Below are 21038 nucleotides of genomic sequence, written 5' to 3' on the forward strand. Positions count from 1 at the left end.
TATGCCGCAAACTATATCTGCCATAGCTTGAGAATATTTCAGTTGACTTAGTTGTGTAATTTAGATTTATTTTTTATGTATTTCCATATTCATATATCACCATATTTAAGTTAAATTTTATAATTTCAGGTTGCAAAATTAACCCATGCTGTTTCTGTATTCACGGAAGGAATACTTGCTATGAAGAGCACATTAGTTGGTATTGTCAGAGTAGACCCAAAACAGTTATTGGAAGATGGAATACGCATGGAACTTGTTAAGCATGTTGCTGAGGCACTACATACAGGATTAACATTTGATAGCAAGTCTAAGGTAATGCCAATGTTCTTGTTTCTAATGCCTAGGCTCTTTATTTTAATAAAACATGCTTACAGTTGAACCTTGTTATACGAGCATGATCCATTCCATGATCTTTCTTGTAAAACAAAACACTCATTTACTGAAAACACTTTTGAAACCTGTGAAACATAATGCAACTCCATAAGCTCAATTATATCATTGTTATCCACCTCTAGTCCCAGGAACTTGGCCTAAGACAAAATCTAATTGACTCCAGTCCCTGTATCTGCTGTCTCAAATCCCTTAAATTCAATTTCTTCAATGCTCTCCAACCAAAGCTTCTGCCAAGCAGAAGTGAGAGTTCTCTTGGCAATCCTTTCCCATGCCTTTTTGAATATTTTAAGGCAGTCAATGAAATGAATATTTCCTAAACTCTCTCAGATAGAGATTTGTCCTTTCAGTCACCTCATAACAGTGCTCAAAAAGTGCTTTAGTGTAGAGCTTCTTTAAGTTAGAAATAACATCCATAGGCTGAAGTAATGGAGTAGTGTCGGGAGGAAAAAACTGGATCTTGATGGATTTAAATTCCTCTAGGAGGTCATTTTGTAGACCAGGAGGATGAGCAGGCGAATTGTCCCTAACAAGCAGGACATGGAGTGGCAGATTCATCTCAAGCAAATACTTGTTCACAGAAGGACTAAACACTTTATTAATTCAGTCAGTAAAAAGGTCACGTGTCACCCAAGCCTTGTTATTGGACCTCCACATCACATTTACTGGACTTTGCACTTCATGAAGGCTCATAGAGTTTCTGAATGGTAAACAAGTATGGGTTTAATTTTCGAATCACCACTTCGATTTGCACTAAATAACAGCGTGAGTCTGTTTTTCATTGGCTTGTGGTTGGACAATGCATTCTCCTCTGCTGTTATGTAGGTTCACTCTGGCATCTTTTACTAGAAGAGACTCTTCTTGTCACATTTAGAAATTATTAGGAATTATTCTCTTCTTGCAACAGGTATTCCTCAATATCTAAAAGTTTCTTGAAGTTCTCTGCTGCCTTTTGAATGGGAGCTCACTGCTTCACCATGATTCACAATGCTGGTTGTTCTCTTAAACTTCTCAAACCACTCACAGCTACCCTTAAGTTCTTCTTTTTTGTCAATTGATGATCCTGGCATTTTCTTAACCAGGTCGGCAAAAAGCTTTTTTGCCTTCTCACTAATCATGCTTTACTGAATAGCATCACTTTGCAATTGTTTTTCATTTACCCATATGAGAAGCTACCTTTCAACATCATTCAGAATGCATAACCATTGCTTATATAGTATATTCTTGTATCTCCATTTGAAGTATCTAATCCCTTAATTTTTTCCTTGTTCTTGAAGAAGAGTCAAATCCTTGATGGTAACCGATTGTATGTGCATGCTGGACCATCTATGCTGACACCTTGTTCTCGTTTTGAATGATTTCACTTCTCACATCTACGATTATTTTTATTCTCCTTTGACCATCTTGTTGTGGCTTTTTCTTTGGAGACATTATTAAAACTCTTGATAAAATATTATTAAACTGTGCACGGAAAGTCACAAATAGCATGCCTGAACTCGAGTTAATACAAATGAGTGATGACTAGCGACTCTATGATGCTAGTGGAACTTGTGCTGAACACAAACTTAAACAGCTGGCATAATCACTCTGGGAATCCCCCTCTCCTTGTCACTCATTATGCAAAATGTTGCTTGCTAAGCAAGTTATTCTTTTGCACAATACTTTTGCTAGTTATGCAAATTACTTGGTATCCGAGGTGCTTGACAAGCAAGTAGTTAGTAGTTTTTAGGGGAGGCAATCGACAGCTGAGGTCATTTATGCCACTGGGGATGGACAGGAAAGGATGGAAGGTGGAGAGAAACCCAGTGTCGGCATTAGCCAACTCATAGCAAAGGGCTCCAAGGGGTCTGCAGCTTAATGTCCCATTCGACGGACGGTGTACTCACTCAAAGTACCCTCCACAAAGCACCTCAAGTAGGGATCAGGATACCACTGAAAAATATCTGTTGCCTCCGGGATTCGAACCTAGCCCCTCTGGGTGGGAAGCAAGTACATTAACCACCTCATCATGCAGATCTCTTGCTAAGCAAGGTTTCACTGTTTATAGTTCTTTTAAGTACATTTGTCTTCTCACGGTTAGTATAGTAATGAAGCCACTTACTCAATTATTTCAAGGAAATAGGTTTCAATATGGCCTCATGTATGGATTTTGTACTCAGTGCAACGAGTTGTCTGTGATACTGGGGCTGTTCATTGAAGAGTGATCATACATTTTTTATTTGCATTATTTGTTGTGCAAAGGTTTTTTGCATCATGGGATCCACAAACCCCACTGCAAATTTGTAATTATCTCATGAAAATAAATGTGAAGTGTGTTTCTCATCCTCCCTATATTCCTGGCCCCATGTGATCTTGTCCTTCACCGAATAAAGAAATACCATTGAGGAAAGTATTTTTCATCATCAGAAGCAGGCATAGGTAATGCCTGATACAATACTGGAGTTAAATCAATGAAGCTTGTACCATGCATGCATTATATATAAAGATAAAAATATCTCATAAAACTAAAATTTTGCACAATCAATTATACAAGCAAAAAGAATTATCAATCTTTGTAAAACAGCCCTCATATTAGCCAACCTTCTTGCGAAGTGCATGTCAGCTCAGTGGAAAAAGGAAGATATCAAAATAGCTCATAAAAAATTGTCATTAATTATCTCAAGAACTGATAAAAATATCAGGATAATAGGCTTATTATTTTGCTTCGGTATAAGCCAGTTCAGTAAATTATTTCCTGAAACTACCCAATGACCATATTCTCTAAAATTTCCTTGTATTCTGAGGGAATATTAATGAACTGGATATGGTTTTGGCCTCAATAGCATCAATAAGGAAATTATTGTGTATTTTACTTTACTTTTAGACCAGTGATCTGGTGCCAAAGCTTAAGGCCTTGGGTGTTGCAATGGATGCTCATAAAAGATCATTTGAGTACATGGGTGACTATGCAGGAGTGAGCTGTGGTGGGTTGCAAATTTGGCAGGAAGAATTATCCCGCATCGTTGGGTTCTGTGTGGAGCAGGAATGTGCCAACTTTGCACAGCGAGGTGGGTCAGGTAATAGAGCACCATGGGAAGAGTGGAAGAGTGTCCACCAATCTCGTACCATGCCTGTTCCTACATTTCCGCCAACCGATGCACACTCAGTCAATTTCATAGGAAGACTCGCACGTGAGATTATACGCATCACAGACCCAAAGTAAGTACTTATTCTATTCAAATAATATCTTATACTAAAAGTCTATTATCTTTGAATATTGATATAAGCCAATTAGTCCTTAAATTATGTAATTAATAGATTTTAAACCTATGATATACATAGTATATAATGTGATGTTTGTAATTTCCACCACGTGGGAGCCAACTTTGTAATCCAACAGAATTGGCCTAGCTCGGTGAAAATAACAAATATTGGGTGAAAATTATTTTGTATTCGTTTCCACATGCATGCACGTAAGGTCTTTCCCAAAAGTAGTAGGACTGAGTTGATTAGAAAAATATTTATTGCCAGAGTTGATACATTTACTCAAAATTCTTCAAAGTAGCACCCAAGTAGTACCTTTCGCCAAAGTAGCACGCACCACTGCTAGTGGGTTTTCCATACCTCGTATGCCTTCTGGAAGGCAGCGCCCAGAATGCTGCCAAGCTCCCCTGTCACGGTCTGTTGTAATGCTTCCACCTAGCAGTGGTGATGTTCTTTCAGCACAGATTTGAGGGAGGGGAGGAGGAAGAAGTCTGGTGGGGCATTGTCCAAAAAATTTGGATCCTCACTCACATGGTCAAGAAGCTCTTGGCCAATACATGTGCCAGTTTCCTTTTGTCCATCCAAGAGCACTTGTACCACCAATTTGGCACACACCTTTCTCATGCCCATGTTTTCGGTCACAAGTCAATGTACATCCCTTTTAGGGAAGCCAATTTCATCAGAAACCATGCAAATACTTAATCTGCTATCCCCTATTCAACAAAGCCTTCACTCCTGCAAGTTTTTCATCTTTTGTTTAGGTCGAAGATGTCCTGAACATTTGGTGTCTTCAATATCTTCTCTACCCTCATGAAACAACTTATGCCTCTCAAAAACACCAGATCTTCTACCCAAGGGGTTATCACCATAAACTGCCTTGAGTATGTCATGAATCTCTCTCCCAATTTCATGGAAAATTTGATGGCATAGCTATGTTTAGATAATTGGTTCATGATGGAGCATAATGAGGTCACTTTGTAGAGGTTTTGCAAATGAACCATCCGTACTCCACAAATGCCTAGAGCCAACTGCCTTTGGCCAATAGCCTTTCTTGAGACTCCCCTCCCTTGAACTCCTTACGAAAAACCATCTCCTATCCGTCTATCCAAAAATAAAGTCATACTAATATTGGGACAGACCATGTGTATCTTTTTATTTCCCAACTTGGTTTTAAAAGAGCATTGTCAATGACACCTGATGATGACTATATTTTGCTGAAACCACATTGAGGCATTAAAAGATATTAGTAGTAATGGATACAAGTCAATTCTACCTGGTGTACCAGGTTTAAGGGGAAACTTAATTCTTACTAGTGTTCAAAATTGTGACAAATTATTCTTTATCAATAATAAATCTTAATTTTATCTCTTTTGATAAAACCAAAATTTGACATTATCAAAAATGTATCTTCAACGTAAAAGGAAATGCTTAGTTATTTTCAGTTTTCACAAAATAATATGAAATATATAATTTCACCTCTTTTTTTGCAAGTATTATATTGCTGAGTGAGTTATGATTGTGGATAGATAAAGTGGTGACTTTCTTGGAATAGCTAATCTGATTGTGTCCTATATATTTAGAATTAAATTCCAGGAGACTTAGTTTGCCTCATCCTCTGATGTGATACCTAAACTTTAGTCATTAATAAATTTGGGGACTCTTTAATTTTTAGGACTACTGTGTATGTGGAGCATATGTCTGCCTGGTTTGAGCTACGCACTCGGAAGGAAATTATAGACCTCAACTTCTTTTCATTGGTGACTCAATCTATTGGAGTGGCTGGCCTCACTGGTCTCGATCGCTTCTTTTCATTTATTATCGTATCAAAACTTCAGGTCTGTGTATTTTTTTATATTCCATATATTTTTCTTCCTGTAGTTTAAGAATACAAATTAAAATTTGAAATTATTGCAGAACTCATTCTGGATTGTTACATATTTTTTCCAGTCAGGAATTCATTCACCAACTAAATTGAGTCAAATTCATTTAGTTTTATTTATATGGATCATTTGTTTAGTGCTACCTTAAGGTATCATAGTCTAATTATAAATCAATATATAGTGATACCTGTATGTTTGCAATGTTTTATAGTAAATTATTAAAAATCTCTGTGAATCTGACAGCTTGGTCAAGTGATTCTGCTGCATCGATTGTCGCTCTACTGATTAACTTACTAATTGAAATTTCTGATGTGGATGTTTGCCATCTGCGTGGATGATTGAAATGTTACCAGGATTGCTTCAAAATTGTTGGAGGAGTTAGGAAAATTTATATCTTTTATATTTATATATTTGATATCTTCCCGAAAAAGGTAGACTTTTGATCAAAATTGGTTGGTATTACTATTTATTTTCAGTTCAAACCTGTAAATTAGTATTTAAATGTTGAAAAATGAAGTGAAATGCAAAAATATTTTTATTCAATTTTATTTATAATAACTATTGGAAATTAATAAACTTATGTTGGTAATTTTATGTATGAATGTTGTATAGTCACATTAGCTGGTGTGCATCTTGTGAAAATTGAGTTCTTGGTCCAAAGTGATGAAACATGAAGGGAAATAAGGAAAAGTCATAGGAATATAAGTGCACCAGGCCCAAACAAATAAATCTGGCATTCTCTTTTAGAAAAAATTTGGACAAATTAAAAATGTAATTCATCATAAGTGAGCCATTGAAGGCTAAGCAAATAAATTAATAATAAAAGAAATGTTGGTTTGATAAATTTTTTTGCATCAACCATTGTAGAATTTGGTGTGTAGTTCAAACGCTGCAGGAAAAATTTTTTTATCTATTTAAACTTCATATTCCAGAACCTGCTTAGCGACCTGGAAAAGGGCATCTTACGCGATAAAACATGGCTTGCAATGTTTGAAAGTGTATCCAAGGATCTTGGTGACACAATGAAATCAATACGTAAGTATTGTATTTGGCAATCCAACATATTTTAACTATGCATGATCAGTGCATTCACGAGAGTAACGAGATCAGGGTTCAATGGCTACTAATAATGATAATACGAGGGTCATCTGGAAAGTAGTACCCGTTCGTGAAATAAAGACACAAAAGTAAATATTAACAAACATAAAAAATTTTATTTGAAAGAGGATACTTTAAACTACTTCTCAACATAATCTCCAAGCAAATTAAGGCATCTGTCATAACGTGTGACAAGTTTCTGTATTCCTGCTGCATAGTCCTTCGCCGCCAGCTCATTGAGATACGCGAGGGACCCATCTTGCACAAATTTTTGCATAATGCAGATGGTGTTTAACAATTTCATGAACAATTGTTCGAGAAACATTGGGAAAATGCTCACAGATGTCATCAATTGTGACGCGCCGATCGTTCCTCACGAATTCGTCAACTGAGCTCACCAGTTGGTCTGTAATGACAGACGGTCTCCCCGAACGCTCATCGTCGTGTGTGTTCCCCCTCCCCATGTTGAAGTTGCGACACCACCGCCGAACAGACGACTCGTCCATTACATTGTCTCCATACACCTCCTTTAATTGGCGATGAATATCACATGGGCGAACGTTTCTTGCATTGAGGAATTTAATCACTGCCCTCACTTCACAACTGGCGGCGTTCTCAATTTTTTTAAACATTGTAAACAATCACAGAAACAACACAGGCAATGCTAGCGTCACGCAACTTGGCTCAGAGAAGGCAGACAAGCCACTGAAGCTATCTGACCTCGTCCAGCGGCTACTCGCGTCGTCAGCACTTCATGCGGCACGAACGGGTACTACTTTCCGGATGACCCTCGTATTTTTATTGTCCACTGACCGTACACATCATGTAGGTATAGGCGTTGTCAAACACAAACAAGGGTACGATATAAGTACATTTCTTCACTCTGAACATGCTTAGTAAAAAAAGAAAATATACATTAAAGTATATAATAAGAACACAATGCATTACAGCTGCTTGCTATTTAAAAATTCATTCAATGAATAATAACACTTCATTAGGAGAAAGCTCTTAATTTTCAATTTGAAACTGCTTAATTTAGCAAAGGAAATATAATATTGGTGTTGTAAATAATAGTCACTATCAGATACTCCCATTTGGTAATCTGGTACAGTTAATTAAAATCCTCTCAAAATATTAACAATTAGGAAATCATGGTACTTATAATAAATATGATGGATTTTGCCATTCTAGTGTTGAATTGAATTCTAGGGTTGAATTCTAGTGGGAACCAAAACAAATAGTGAAACCTCAAATTTACATTTTTGAGGGTACCAATGAAAAGTAGTGTAAAATCAAGGAAAATTGGTGTAGGGTGGAAATGTGAAAAATTGAAGTAGGGTGAGAACAAATATTTTACTAGCTTATTTTAATGTGTTAAAAAGTATTATATATCAAAACTTATGATTAATATAAACACCAGCTAATTTTGTAGTATGGCCCAACAAATGTAATAATTGTAAGTTCTCAAACTGATAAATTAATAATACAATTTTTCATAAATAAATCAATAGGTCTGCAGTAACTTTAGATGAAATACCAACTGCCATTAGTGGATCACTGAGAGTTCTTCGCCAAGATAATTTTTCAGCTATAACATTACAATATGCATCCATTCTTCCGCTAGTAAATTGTGAAAATCACTACGCATGGTAAAATGCTTCACCCCATTCTTAAGTTTCCTGCTTGCACAAACTCCTCACCTTTGTCACTTTCCTAAGGTGACAAGACTCTTTTCATCCTTCCTGTCATTTGCCAACTAAATGGGCTAAGTACATTCATTGCATATATTTTCTCTTTTGACTGTCAAATCCACTTTGAATGATAGAATTCATTCACAAATTATTCCATCATAAAGGTCTTGTTGAATATTTAAAATTTATCAATATTTCCAGAATTTGAGGCAAATATTGTTGAAATTTGTATAGAAACTAGGTGGAGCCTTAAAAATATTATCGTCATAAGTTCAAGTATTAGGTAAATTCAAGTTTCACTGTATTTTACAAATGGTAAATTTCATTAAACTAATATATTTCATAAGATCATTTTATTTTAGTGATATGGTGACTGAACGGGTAGAATATTTGGCTATTGGCCTGAGGGTCCTGGGTTCAAATCTAGGTGATGCCTTAGGAAAATCGCATCAAAACCTAGGCTGTGTATTCTTGGGTGCCAGGACTTTATGGAATATTGTCAGGGGCAGAAGGGAAAGCCCTGGACCCTATACCTTGATGAATAAATTTAACATTTGAAGTGCAAGTTTGGCAGGGGGTGTGCTGTAACTCGAATTATTAAACAAACTTTTAGGTTGATTTACCAACTTTATTGATGGCAGGGTAACATTTTTATCTGCTAATCTGGACGTGCTGTGTTCATATTCTGCCTTTGAGAGTTTCCCTCCGTGAAGAACTTTGGTATTTATGATCATCCGTGCCGTTGATTCGTGTTCAAGCATTAATTAAAATATATGTAATTGGGTTTTTCTCCATGTGCATTAAACCAATTATTGTGTGTGTTTTATTATTATCTGTGGTTTCTCTTTCTTTTACATGTTTGGCACATAAAATCACTTGAACTTCGCAGTAACTCCAGGTCGTACATATACAAACTTTTGCAATAGAGCAGAGCGACTTTGGCCTTCAATGCTAGATAAGCTCTTAGCTGTTGGGCAACTTCAGCTTTTACGGATGCATGCTGCTTATCAACTATCAACTCACTGCGCAGCAGATTCCCAGCAACTATTCTCAGCACTACATACAATGAATGAGTATGTATTCCTTTATATTCTCATTTTTAAATTTGTGAATGCTATCAGACTATTTGTGCTATGGAGTCTTAATAGAAATTCTAATCAATGACCAAAGTTTGAACTATCATACTCTATTGAGATTTAGCCAGATGTAACTGTACATTGTTATATTTTTATGAAAAAATCATTAACCCAGGTTTATGAAATGTTTCCCGTCTGCTCATAGCTCACGTTAGGACAATTGTCAAGGTTATGCAAATTCAGTTGTTGGCCATCCTCTTTAAGTGTTGATCATTCATGGCTTAGTCAAGTTAGAATTTCTCATTCAAAACTGCATTCTATCTTGTATTATGCTCTTTGAAGTAATTTACTCACATTCCCATTACATTATTGTTAATTCTCCTATTTGGCTATTTCACATTCATGAGCTTGCAATGTTCATGATGATTGTCATTTAGAGCTTACCCATATTATGATTTTTATGAAGTCTATGAAAACAACAAGTGTAAATACATGTACAATTAAACATAAATCCTGTTTACACCTACAAGTCAAGAGAAATTTGATTAAGTTCTTTTGCAATTTTTTTAATATTTATTTTTTAGCAACTGAATTGTCAGTTTCACTTCTTATTCTATACTCATTATTTAAAACTTAACAAGATCTCATGCTGCAGTTTTAGATGGAAGAGCTATAACTTCTTCCTCCGAAACTAAGCTAGATTACACTTCTCTGTCATGTAGTGCATACTTAAGGCTGTAGGTCAGTGCTCAAAATAAGATCCAACCTATTCAATAGTCTCTGGCTCAAAATTTTTGGAAGTTCATGTTGTTAAATGAAGAACACAATGTATTTTTCCACTGTTTTATTGAGATACACTGTTTTCACAGTTCTAAGAGCAGTGGAAATATAAGAGGTCTGTTCAAAAAGTATCATGAATTTTGAATTTTTGCAGGTTACGTAGATTTCATTTTCGATTTTTTTGTGGCATTATGTTGGTACTTATGTCTCTTACTTATGCTAAAAAGTTCGGCTATTTTGAGTGTTCAGTTAATTGTTGACAGCTGTTTTGCTTGGATGTGTAATGGCTTGTCTTCGATTTTTGCCTGTTCCAAAAAATGGATCAAAGAATCTGTATCAAATTTTGTGTGGAGAACAAAATTAAGTGCCCGGACCCACTCCAAATGTTGGCTGTGGCTTATGGAGAAACTACCTTGGACCGAAGCAACGTTTATCGGTGGTACAAAATATTCTCAGAGGGCCGAGAAGATGTGAATGACAAAGAGAGTGTGGGATGCCCAAGCATGTCAACAGCAGGCAAAAACATTGATGAAGTGAAGAAATAGTATTGGCCAATCGTCGTGCCAATTGGCCGCAAAACCAAAACCGTGATTCAGGTTTGAATCCTGGAGGCAACAGATATTTTTCAGTGGTATCTCAATCCCTACTTGAGGTGCTTTGTGGAGAGCACTTTGAGTGAGTACAACGTCCGTTGGATGGGATATTAAATTGCGGACCCCTTGGCACCTTTCGTTAAGAGTAGGCTAATGCCGATGTCAGGTTTCTCTACACCCTTCTATTCCCATTCATTTCTAATGGTGCAAATGACCTCAGCTGTTGGTCGCCTCCCCTAAATAATGCTACTACTACTCATATTTTCTTTCCGAAGTTTTTTTCTCCTGTCGTTATTCCAATTACACCCTTTTCATCATCTCCAACTGTAAAAAGCATCTAGAAGTATTGATTTCTCCTTGTAGAGTCACCTTTGCAAACCAGGTCGAAGGGTAGATGCCAGATGAAAGGCATTTTGCTCAGAATCTGTTCCTCAGTTAGGTGGCTGCAAGGGCATCTGACTCAGGAGGATTACTATGTGAGTCATGGTGTCTCATTAAAAATTATTGAGGAAGGCAATGGGAAACAACATCAATAAATCATCCCATGAAACAATGATAGTCATAGATTTGAGTATGATACTTGGCCCTCTGAGCATTGTCTTGTGTCTAGCAGCAGAAGATGCAAGTGTTCCATGGTCATCATCTACTTAAAACAATTGAAATTTGTTGATGCAAAGCTGTTGAAGGGTAATAATTATTGTTGATCATGTTTTACAAGATTAAAGTACAATAAAAAGTAATGTTTCTATTGTTATTTTGGTTCTGGTTGGGTAATACTGCTTATGCAATACTACTAGATGCTTTTTGCATTCATTTTAACCTAGAACATGCAAGTTATTCAAAATGGAACAGCATTTAATATTCAATAATATTATTATATAATCTGATGTGCATCTAATGAATGGATCTGATTCTTTTGGGGGACAAGCTACTCACTTATTGGTGTGGGGGGGGGGGGGGATCCATCTAACTCATGCATGAATTCCCTCTTAAAAATGTACAGTAATTAAAAAAGCCAAAAATCGTGCATTAGCATTTAACTGTGTTTTTCTAACTCTTCTTTTGTTTGTATGACCTAGGGCACTCATTGCTGACATTAAGGCCCATTACAAAGATCCAACCAACAAGCCTTATCCTAAAGATGACAATCCATTGCTTTATGAACTCTCATTATACTTGGATTGGGCTGGACTGGGTGATCCAATGGCCAAAATCTATGTCACCACCCGCAATCTTCAGCACATTTCTCTTCTTTCCTTCCTCTTTTTGGCTCACTGTTTGCCAAAGCTTCAATATGTGAAAAATGCTGGTAAGTGTTACTCATCTTTTGTTGCATCATGTAGAATCAGAGTTATAAATTAGTTATTTTCTTCCTGCTTCCGTTTGACTCAATTTCTCTTTGAATTGGCTGTATATCTTTAGTCAATGTGAAAATTGCAACCTTCTTCAGATTGGTATTTCCAGTTATTGACAAATATGCAATACAATATGTGGTGAGGCTCTGTTACAACCATATGTCATAGGTAGCATGTTTTAACTGACTATATTGTACCATTATATTCATTTAAATCCTCATTCAGCATCGAATATGGATGTTTTGAAATATCGGTTCTTAATTCTTCCCATGATTGTTTGATTTTTTAAGAATTAAGATAGATTTTTGGTTAGAGGCATTATGGTACTGTAAAGGCTCCAGAGGTGTACCTCCTTAATACTGTGGTTCACATTTACATTTTGACTGGTGTGATATTGTGTATGCATTGAATGTAGTGGTGTAATATAATTGTCACTGTCTGTAGCTTGTGGGAACAGGATCAGAGTTTTGTTTAACAACCTATGGTATGCAGGGAAGGTTGGATTTGCTGTTGTCTTCTGTGATAGTCCTTAGTTAATAAGTTAGAAAATCCAGGGCTTGGTGCTGGAATTATTTTCATCCAGTTCAATATCTCTCTTTTTGGCCTCAGTTTTCACTTTTTGGACTAAGTCAAATTTGCCTATTTGGTTTTTGTCGAAGAGTAAGGCAGATGCTTGTCAGAATTCAATGCAACTTTGCAACATTCCACTTCACTAATCTAATGTCAATAAAAGGTTTTGCTTAACTTCGATGAATTCTTTAATGATTAGAGTGAGAATGAGTGATGTCACATATCCATAATCATAATTTGTGATAACTATGTTGGGTGAAGTATTGGGATTTGGAAAATGCTTTATTATTAATTCTATTTCTGATAACTAATTTTGGCACCAGAATAGTGTACTCTAGTCAGGGTTTGAAGTTTTCCTTCTCAAATAGTATGCAAAAAAATCATTTTCTTTCAGGAGGTCTCATGTGCCGTAAATCATCAGACCCTTTAGATGGAGTTCCACTTGTTGTTGGCTTGCAGACTTTGCTACGGCAATTCCACCCTGAAGTTAAACAAAAATTTTTAGCATATATTGGCCAGTATATCAGGTCTCATCTTTTAGCTACATCTGGACCAGTGCCTACAATTTCTTCTAGGTCAGTGATTCCCATTCTACCCATTTTAGTTATCTATTTTTAATGTATATAGTATTTTAAACTTACGTGTATATGCATTGGGGATTGTGTAGATTGCCCAGTTTTGCAGGTTCTAACTAGATCATTAAAGGAATTAAGTGCTTCCAGTTTGTAATGAGAGATGCATTATAGCACCCATTTGGCACATTAAATAGGTAGTATTTTATTACCTATTACTTATCACATTTTAATCACTGAGGGGCCTCTCTTGAGTTATCAATCAAATTAATCGTATTCCTTTATCATATGCACGTAAAATATTTGCAAAAATTCTCATTTGCATCATCAACTTTTTTCTATATCTTCATTTTCATTCCACGGTTCTTTTTTTTTCTTCACAGTGGAGGAAAGTGCCACTCTTAGCTGTAAGGGGGGTGATTATTTGTGAGCTTCCATATTTTAAAACTCAAATTTATTTCTCCACCATTTGTTGCTGTTCTGGATTGCTATTCTTCCTTGGCTCTTGCCTTCACTTATTTTACTACTCTCACCTAGGCAAACTGTACAAATGCTTTTATTGACTGATTGGTTACTTCTAAATGTATAGGAAAATCAACATGGGATAGAAATAAATGTTGAATATCTGAGATTATTTTTTCCAGTTAACCTAAAGCGTTGAAATAAGCACATAGTGTTTGAAAATCCTTTGTTAATTCCTCCTTGTGCCTTGAAGACATCAGTTTTTAATGAGACTGATATCCAAAGTTTGCATTTATCTTTTTTCCATCAACTTGGCCTTCATTAGGTCATACACATTTTTGTGCATTTTTTTCCCTCGCAGATGTATGTCAACTATTCATATTCCATTTAAATTACATGAAATATGTTAATCCTTGCCTTTCATTTTACTCAAACTCTTGTGCTTTTCATTTGAGTACTTATAATTTTACCTGATTGTAAGTTTTTATTTTGATTGGTGCTGCAGAAAATTTTTTAATAAGTTTTTGATGAACTCAAGAAAGGCTTATTAAATGGGGCTGAAAAAGATGTCCAGAGATAATAAACAAAACTTTAAAGAGAGTCATTGATTTGTTTGGTTTAAAGAGGGGATATTACTGTTTACATGTGAAACACAATGAGTTATTTGTTGAAAAGACTTCCTAATCAGCCTTTCATATGTCCTTTGTTACAGTGGTGGAACTTTTTCTTCAGGCAAGTGGTCTTCCAATTGGACCAGTGTTGAAAATGCTCCCAGTGAAGTAATCACCATGCTGGTTTTTTTGGATTGCTTTGCCAGGCAGGCAAGGCTTCCCAAAGAGTCAATACTTGCTCACATTCCTCATCCCATATTGGACCATTTCAACTCGCTCATTTCTACCTCTTCTCAAGGTAAATCATTAATCCTATGAGTCAAGTCTTCTCTATGAGAGTCGTCTTTAACCCCTTATGGCATGGCCAGCCACTAAGCTTCAGGACTGTTAAAATCTGGATTCCCATGAACTGGAATTCTGATCTGTGATTTAATTGTCACTTCAAATGTGTAGCTACTAATTATGAATCTGGTTGGTGGGGTGTTTATCCCATCCAAAGACCTTGGTTCAAATTCTAGTCGTGGGAGAATTATTCTTTGGTATCCTGTCCTTACTTCAGGTACCATGTGAAGAGCACTTCAAGTAGAGCGGAGTCAATCAGATGGGATGTTAAATTTTGTGGCCTTTTGATGCCTTTCATTAAGTGTAAGTTCATGCTGATGCCAGATTTCTATCCACCCTTTCCCTCATTGCCTGAAAATCCTATCTCTACCTAATTAGCCTCCTCTCCCTAATGGTAAAGTGGCCTTAGTTGTTGACCACCCCCCTTATACTGTATACTACTACTTCTAGTTAGTCCGGAAAATTATGAAAAAGCAGGAGAAATTAATAAATTTCTTCCAAATTTCAGGAAAGGGTAAAGTTTTTTGTAAAAGTCACAGAGGTGGTGTGAATTGTGGTTTTCCAATGATGACCACTTTTGTTTAGGGGTTTTTTCATGTTTGGTGTAAGCACTGACAAAAAAGAAAACTATATTAGAGCTGATATTGATGTTACCTGTAATACAAAGCAATGAGGGATGTTCCACTAGGCATAACTCAAATTTATTTGTTTTCGTCAGTTTGAAGTACTGTATTTTATGCCTGAACGTAAATGTTTTTCTTTCTGTTAGCATTCATTCTAAATTAATGCACAAGTAGAAACTTCATCCATGGCCCCAGAATTTTCCTGAATGAAATGATTTCCAGAAAAGGAATACCCATTTTTGTCAGTCACCTAATATTTATTTTCAGGGATAAAATAACTCCTACTCTTAAACATGAATATTACATTGATATTTTGTCTGAATAACTGTCATACTATGGAACACAAATTATTTTTCTCCCTATGTATTTCCATTGCACAGTATCATGTTTTAATACCAAAGAAATTGCTATTTTGAATAACTCATAAACCTAAAAAATGTCTAATGTCACCCTTGTAACCCATGGAATTTTGAATATTAATTCAGAAATGGAATGACTACCCTGTTTAAATATTTAGTAGCATAAATAATTTTTTCCTTCCATCTTATCTATTGACCCCTACTGCTTGGAGAAGAATGCTAGTTGAGTGATCCAATGATCATGGCTTCATTCTGCTATTTTAATTGTTTTTACAGATTAATGGCTACTTAAAAAATATTTGAGCTGAAACAATAAGAAATGCCTCATTGGTTGAGTTTGCAGTCACTAGGTTAATGATAAGAAAATGTAAATACAGTGGAACCTCATAATACAAGCATAATTATTTAGGCAATCTTTCTCGTAATTCGAAATACTCATTTAGTGAAACAACATTTTGCATATCAATTACTGTAAAATACAAAAATGCGTTCCTTACCAAAAAAATACATTATGTATTAGGTTCATTCAAAAAAAATTATCTACACATCCTTCAATCATTCGAATCATTCACTTTTCTTCTATAATGGAATGAAGCCATCTGGAATGCAAACTCGATAGGTAAAAGCAAAAATGAATCAAAATAAATTGCTTATTATTTATAATATTAACCTTCCTCCGTTTTACTAGAAAGCTGTCTGGAGACATGTTTTCGCCGATGCTTCAAAATTTGGTAATAATGCAAATCAAAATGACCGTTATGTAAATTAATGACCAGCGTTATCACTACCTTACTAGGGCGATGCCTCATTCGCATGGTACGATGCAAAAGTTTCCGGTGACCTCCACATCTCATTTTGCCTGCTGTTTTGGACTTAACACTTCTTGAAGGTTCATGGAGTCCTGAATGGTAAACAAGCATTGGTTTGATTTTCAAATCCCTACTCACATTTGTGTAAAATAGCAGTGTGAGGCAGCCTTTTATTGTCCTTTGGTTGGGCAGTGCATTCTCTTCTACTGTAATGTGCACCAATATAGGTTCCCTTTGATTCTTCTTTCCGCAGAAAACTATCTTGTCATAATAAAAAACATGTCGTGGCAGGCACCTGAATCTTCAAGCTCTTTGAAGTAACTGATGAAGTTCCCATCTCACTTTTGACTTAGAGCATGCTACTTCACCATGCCTCACTATGCCATGGATGACAGTTCTTCTCATAAACGTCTCAAATCACACACAGCTCCACTTAAATACTTGTTTGGCCATTGATGATCCTGATGTCTTATTAGCAAAGTCGTCGAAAATCACTTACCCCCCCTCTCATTGTATTCTCGTTAATGGTGTCGCATTACAATTTGTTTTCATTCTATTTGAAGCATCCTTAATCTTTCAAGAAACTGCAGAAGATGCCACAACAGTAACTTTTAACAGAGTCATCCGCTAATATGCATTTAAATCAAACAATTTCAGAGTGTACAAATCATTTGCCTTATGATTTTCACAGTCCAAAATTGTTGCATTGAAATGCATATTGGCAGATGACTCTGTTAAAAGTTGCTGTTGCAGCATCTCCTGCAGTTTCTTGGAATTTGTCAAAGATAAAAACAGCCTAAGTTTTTAAAGTTGGCTTTAACTTCGTGAACTGTGGCGCTCGCACACGTCTAGGAATGCCTGTGACATTGTATGTACGGTGTTTCGTCACAGCATCTTGTTCCTTTAAAAGCCCCCATAATTTCAGAGTTTAAGAGGATGTCGTGATAACTTAACTGGCTAAAGCACTCGGCCGGACATCAAGGGATCTGGGTTTGTATCCCGGTCAAGGTAAATGATTTTTACCCTCTGAAATTGTTGCATTGAAATCCTTAATCCTGTCTGTGTTCTTTAGGAAAGGCAAATCGTTGATGTCCAGCCATGCTCAAATCTTTATCCAGATTTTCAATGATTTTATTATTTTTCATTTCTAATGCTATTTTTTACTTTAATGCTCTTATGGCTTCCTTCTTATGGATTTTTCTTTAAGGTCAATTTTAAAACCACACAAAATACTATTGCTCAAAAAATGTTACTAATAATATGTTTGAGCAAAAGTTTGTGGAAATGTGTGATCACTAGCGACGCTAAGATGTTAGTGAAACTAGTGCTAGAGACAAACTGCAGTAGCAGGCATGCAATGAATCTGGTGATTCCTCTCTCCTCATCCTTCATTGTGCAAAAATTTGCTCAATAAGTGAATTGTTTTCGGGGCCAATATTTTTGCTCATTATGCTAATAACTCGCTGTGTGAGGTGCTCATTAAGCAAGGTTCCACTTCATTTAAATGACTTATTTGATTCCCATTTATGACATTAATATACCAGGGACAAAATATGTGCAATAAACTTTTGAATAACATTTGTATCTATCTTTAATGGCAGTTTGTTTTAGTCAACAAAGGTAAACAGAAAAGGCAACATATATGTATTGCTTTTGTTTGACAATCCTGCTGTATCAATCATGGCACTGAATCTCACACTTAGACATTAACACCGGTGTGTACACCAATGAAGCTAGTGAGTCAAACACTGCTTTGCAAACTTGAATCATAAATTACTGAAATAAGTAAGAATATGTGCAAAAAATTGTTGCATTAAATCCTTCCAAGACTGCCAATTAGCAGTTATCAGCTGTCTACGATTTCTTCTGGAATTATGTATTTTTAATTATTAAAATGGAAGATAATAATTGTGTGTGTAATATTTAATAATAAAAAAACTCACAGAAATGAAGAAATTGTTTAGTCCAGTGTTGTTACTGTGTTATGAATCCAAGTTGTTATTACACTGCTAAGGCTTGGCCATTATGCTTTAAGGTTTTTAATATTTTTAATGTGCTGGTTTCAAGTGTCCTTAGAAGAAGTAGAGGTATAGGTCATAGGAACAATACAGACACTGTCATAGAGTCTAAATAATCATGCACTGCCATTATATTAGTGATGCCTCTACACTGCCCCTCAGATTTTTGTGCTCTCTAAAATCATTTCAAAAAGAGGGTTAAACTCGCAAAAATTAATGGCTAGACTCACATGAAATTTATAAAAGTCAACTTTTATATTTCAGGTTCATAACATCGACTCTTATTCTAAGAAGAGTAAGTATGATGTGTATATGAAAAGTCTCATATTGTGATATCAATGCATTGATTTTTTTTATATATTCATTGAATGTTATTTTGTAAATATATTGCCTGAATTCTGAATGGTGTTATCTGTCACTTATCATTTTCTATCATCTTATTAACAGAATTACCTTGTGCAATTTTTTCTCCAATTTGCCATGTCTATTTATTTCTTATTCATGATGTTGTTAAGTGTAACCAGTAAAACTGCTAGCTGGGAAAGACAGCAAAATGAAGAGAAGTTTTAGTAATTATTTTGTTAATTAGCTCATAGTATCCTGAAAAATATTTTGTTGACTCCCTATCAACTTTTTTAAAATTTCAAGTCTCACCAATTATCATTCCTGGAAAAATTTCATTAACTTAAAGATTTGAAGTATTATACAAATGGAAGGTTAGGAATTTTAAAAATTCTATATTTTTTAGAGAAATTTGTACTCTCTAAATATCTAATAAATAGGTTTGATGATAAAGAAATCTGTTAGACAAGTTGAATTTACCAATTGAAATGAATTGATTAATGGCCAACATTCATTCAACCAGTTTTGCTGCCTGTTGTAGAAACCAATTTTTGTATTCTCATTGATTGTAATTTTACAAATAAACTTTGAATTAACTCTGTTATGGGTCATGCTTCATTTTTTTGAACTTGAAATTGCTGCAATAATGTTCCTCATTTCATAAACAACCCGTTCTTTAGTTATCTGATGCACTATATTGAAGATGAAAATCTGGATGTTAAATATGTGGCTAAAAAAAAGGCCCTTTTGCCGTTCAGATAGCTTAAGGATGCAAATTGTGTGGGTATATCTTTGTGAAATGAGTGGTCGATGTTGATAGCCCAATGTAATTAACTAAATGCACACTTTTAAATCTTCACCCTTCTGAGAGCCTTGTCTGCCACCCAATCCAATGACAATTCGAATATCCATCCACTCTGCCCCAGGTGAACACACCCGGGGAAGAGTGGATGGATATTTGAAGAGATTTCGAATATCACTCCTTCCATACATTTATTTGACGTGCTCGCCCATTTCATCAATCTCTATCATGGTCTAATTTTTTTTGCCCCTATTACATCAAGGCCAACTCAGATTTTATTAATAATAACAAAGAAGTTGAAAAAGGAATTCCCAGAAGCAAATGCAGTTATAGATTGGGAGAAAGAAATAGCATTATAAAAAAAACAAAATTTAACTCACTTGAAATTTAATGCTTTTTTTGAATGGTAGCCTTTAAAAAATGGCTAAAAAATAATATTTATTATGATGCCATAAAAACGATAAGTGTGCTTACCTATAAATAATTTGGACACAATTTTAACTTCACTGACTTTAGTAATTACTCCATTAATTAAATGAATAAAAATTCCAAAAAGGTCGAGAAATACAGCAAGACCAAATGTAAGAATGAAAATGAAGAAATTGAAAGAAAAGCTGAAACATCTTTGAGTTAGAAGGAACTGATATGAACAAATCATCAACTTCAGAATTTGTAATGGCATTGGTGCAATTCTCATGGAATATGAAGATGGAGTGAAGATATTTAAAGGGTATGTGGAGCATAAGGGTAAAAATATTTAAGCAAGGATACTCAATGATGCTGTGAGTTGGATTAGAGATCAGAACCCACCCACTGGGCTAAACTAGGTGCTGCAGTGCATGGACATAATGTGAGTAATGGTAGTGGTAAGGCAAATTCCAAAGAAACTGCGGGAGATGCCGCAACAGTAACTTTTAACGGAGTCATCCGCTAATGTGCATTTCAATGCAACAATTTCAGAGTGTAAAAATCATTCGCCTTGACTGGGATTCGAACCCAGATCCCTCAATATCCGGTCGAGTGCTTTAGCCACTTAAGCTACTGAGGCGTCCTCTTAAACTCTGAAATTTTGGGGCTTTTAAAGGAACAAGATGTTGTGACGAAATACCGTACATACAATGTCACCGAGGGATCTGGGTTCGAATCCCAGTCAAGGCGAATGATTTTTACACTCTGAAATTGTTGCATTGTAGTGGTAAGGCTTTAAGTTAACCTATAAAAATACAGCTACTCTCTAAACTCTTTGTTAAGTGCAATAATGTTTATAATAATTCAATAATTTTAATACTTGCCTCTGTGACAGTAATCAAGCATTGATATATTCATAATAAAATCTGTTCAAATCAATATGTATGTTTAAAAATATAAAAGCCTAATTACTAAAAAAACCAAGTAAAACAGCACTTTGAATATGATTTCAAT

At 35.5% G+C, this 21038-nt stretch overlaps 1 protein-coding gene across 2 annotated transcripts in view; it reads left to right on the plus strand.

Annotated features, from left to right (window-relative positions):
* Positions 1–18875, plus strand: part of Strump (WASH complex subunit strump) — a 35995-nt gene extending 17120 nt beyond the window's left edge. The window contains exons 14-22 of one of the 2 annotated variants that reach the window (XM_071585154.1): positions 130–312; positions 3254–3588; positions 5306–5468; positions 6446–6548; positions 9192–9375; positions 11831–12060; positions 13071–13251; positions 14423–14619; positions 18737–18875. In XM_071585154.1, coding sequence (XP_071441255.1) covers positions 130–312; positions 3254–3588; positions 5306–5468; positions 6446–6548; positions 9192–9375; positions 11831–12060; positions 13071–13251; positions 14423–14619; positions 18737–18744 — 1584 coding nt within the window. In that variant the 3' untranslated portion in view covers positions 18745–18875. Of the gene's footprint in view, positions 1–129; positions 313–3253; positions 3589–5305; positions 5469–6445; positions 6549–9191; positions 9376–11830; positions 12061–13070; positions 13252–14422; positions 14620–14880; positions 15245–18736 lie in introns of those variants that run through there. The other variant, XM_071585153.1, reaches the window with a different exon arrangement.
* Positions 18876–21038: the final 2163 nt, after the last annotated feature.

Source organism: Hetaerina americana, unplaced genomic scaffold (genome assembly GCF_022747635.1).
Source record: "Hetaerina americana unplaced genomic scaffold, ioHetAmer1.1.p SCAF_2, whole genome shotgun sequence".
NCBI lineage: Eukaryota > Metazoa > Arthropoda > Insecta > Odonata > Calopterygidae > Hetaerina > Hetaerina americana.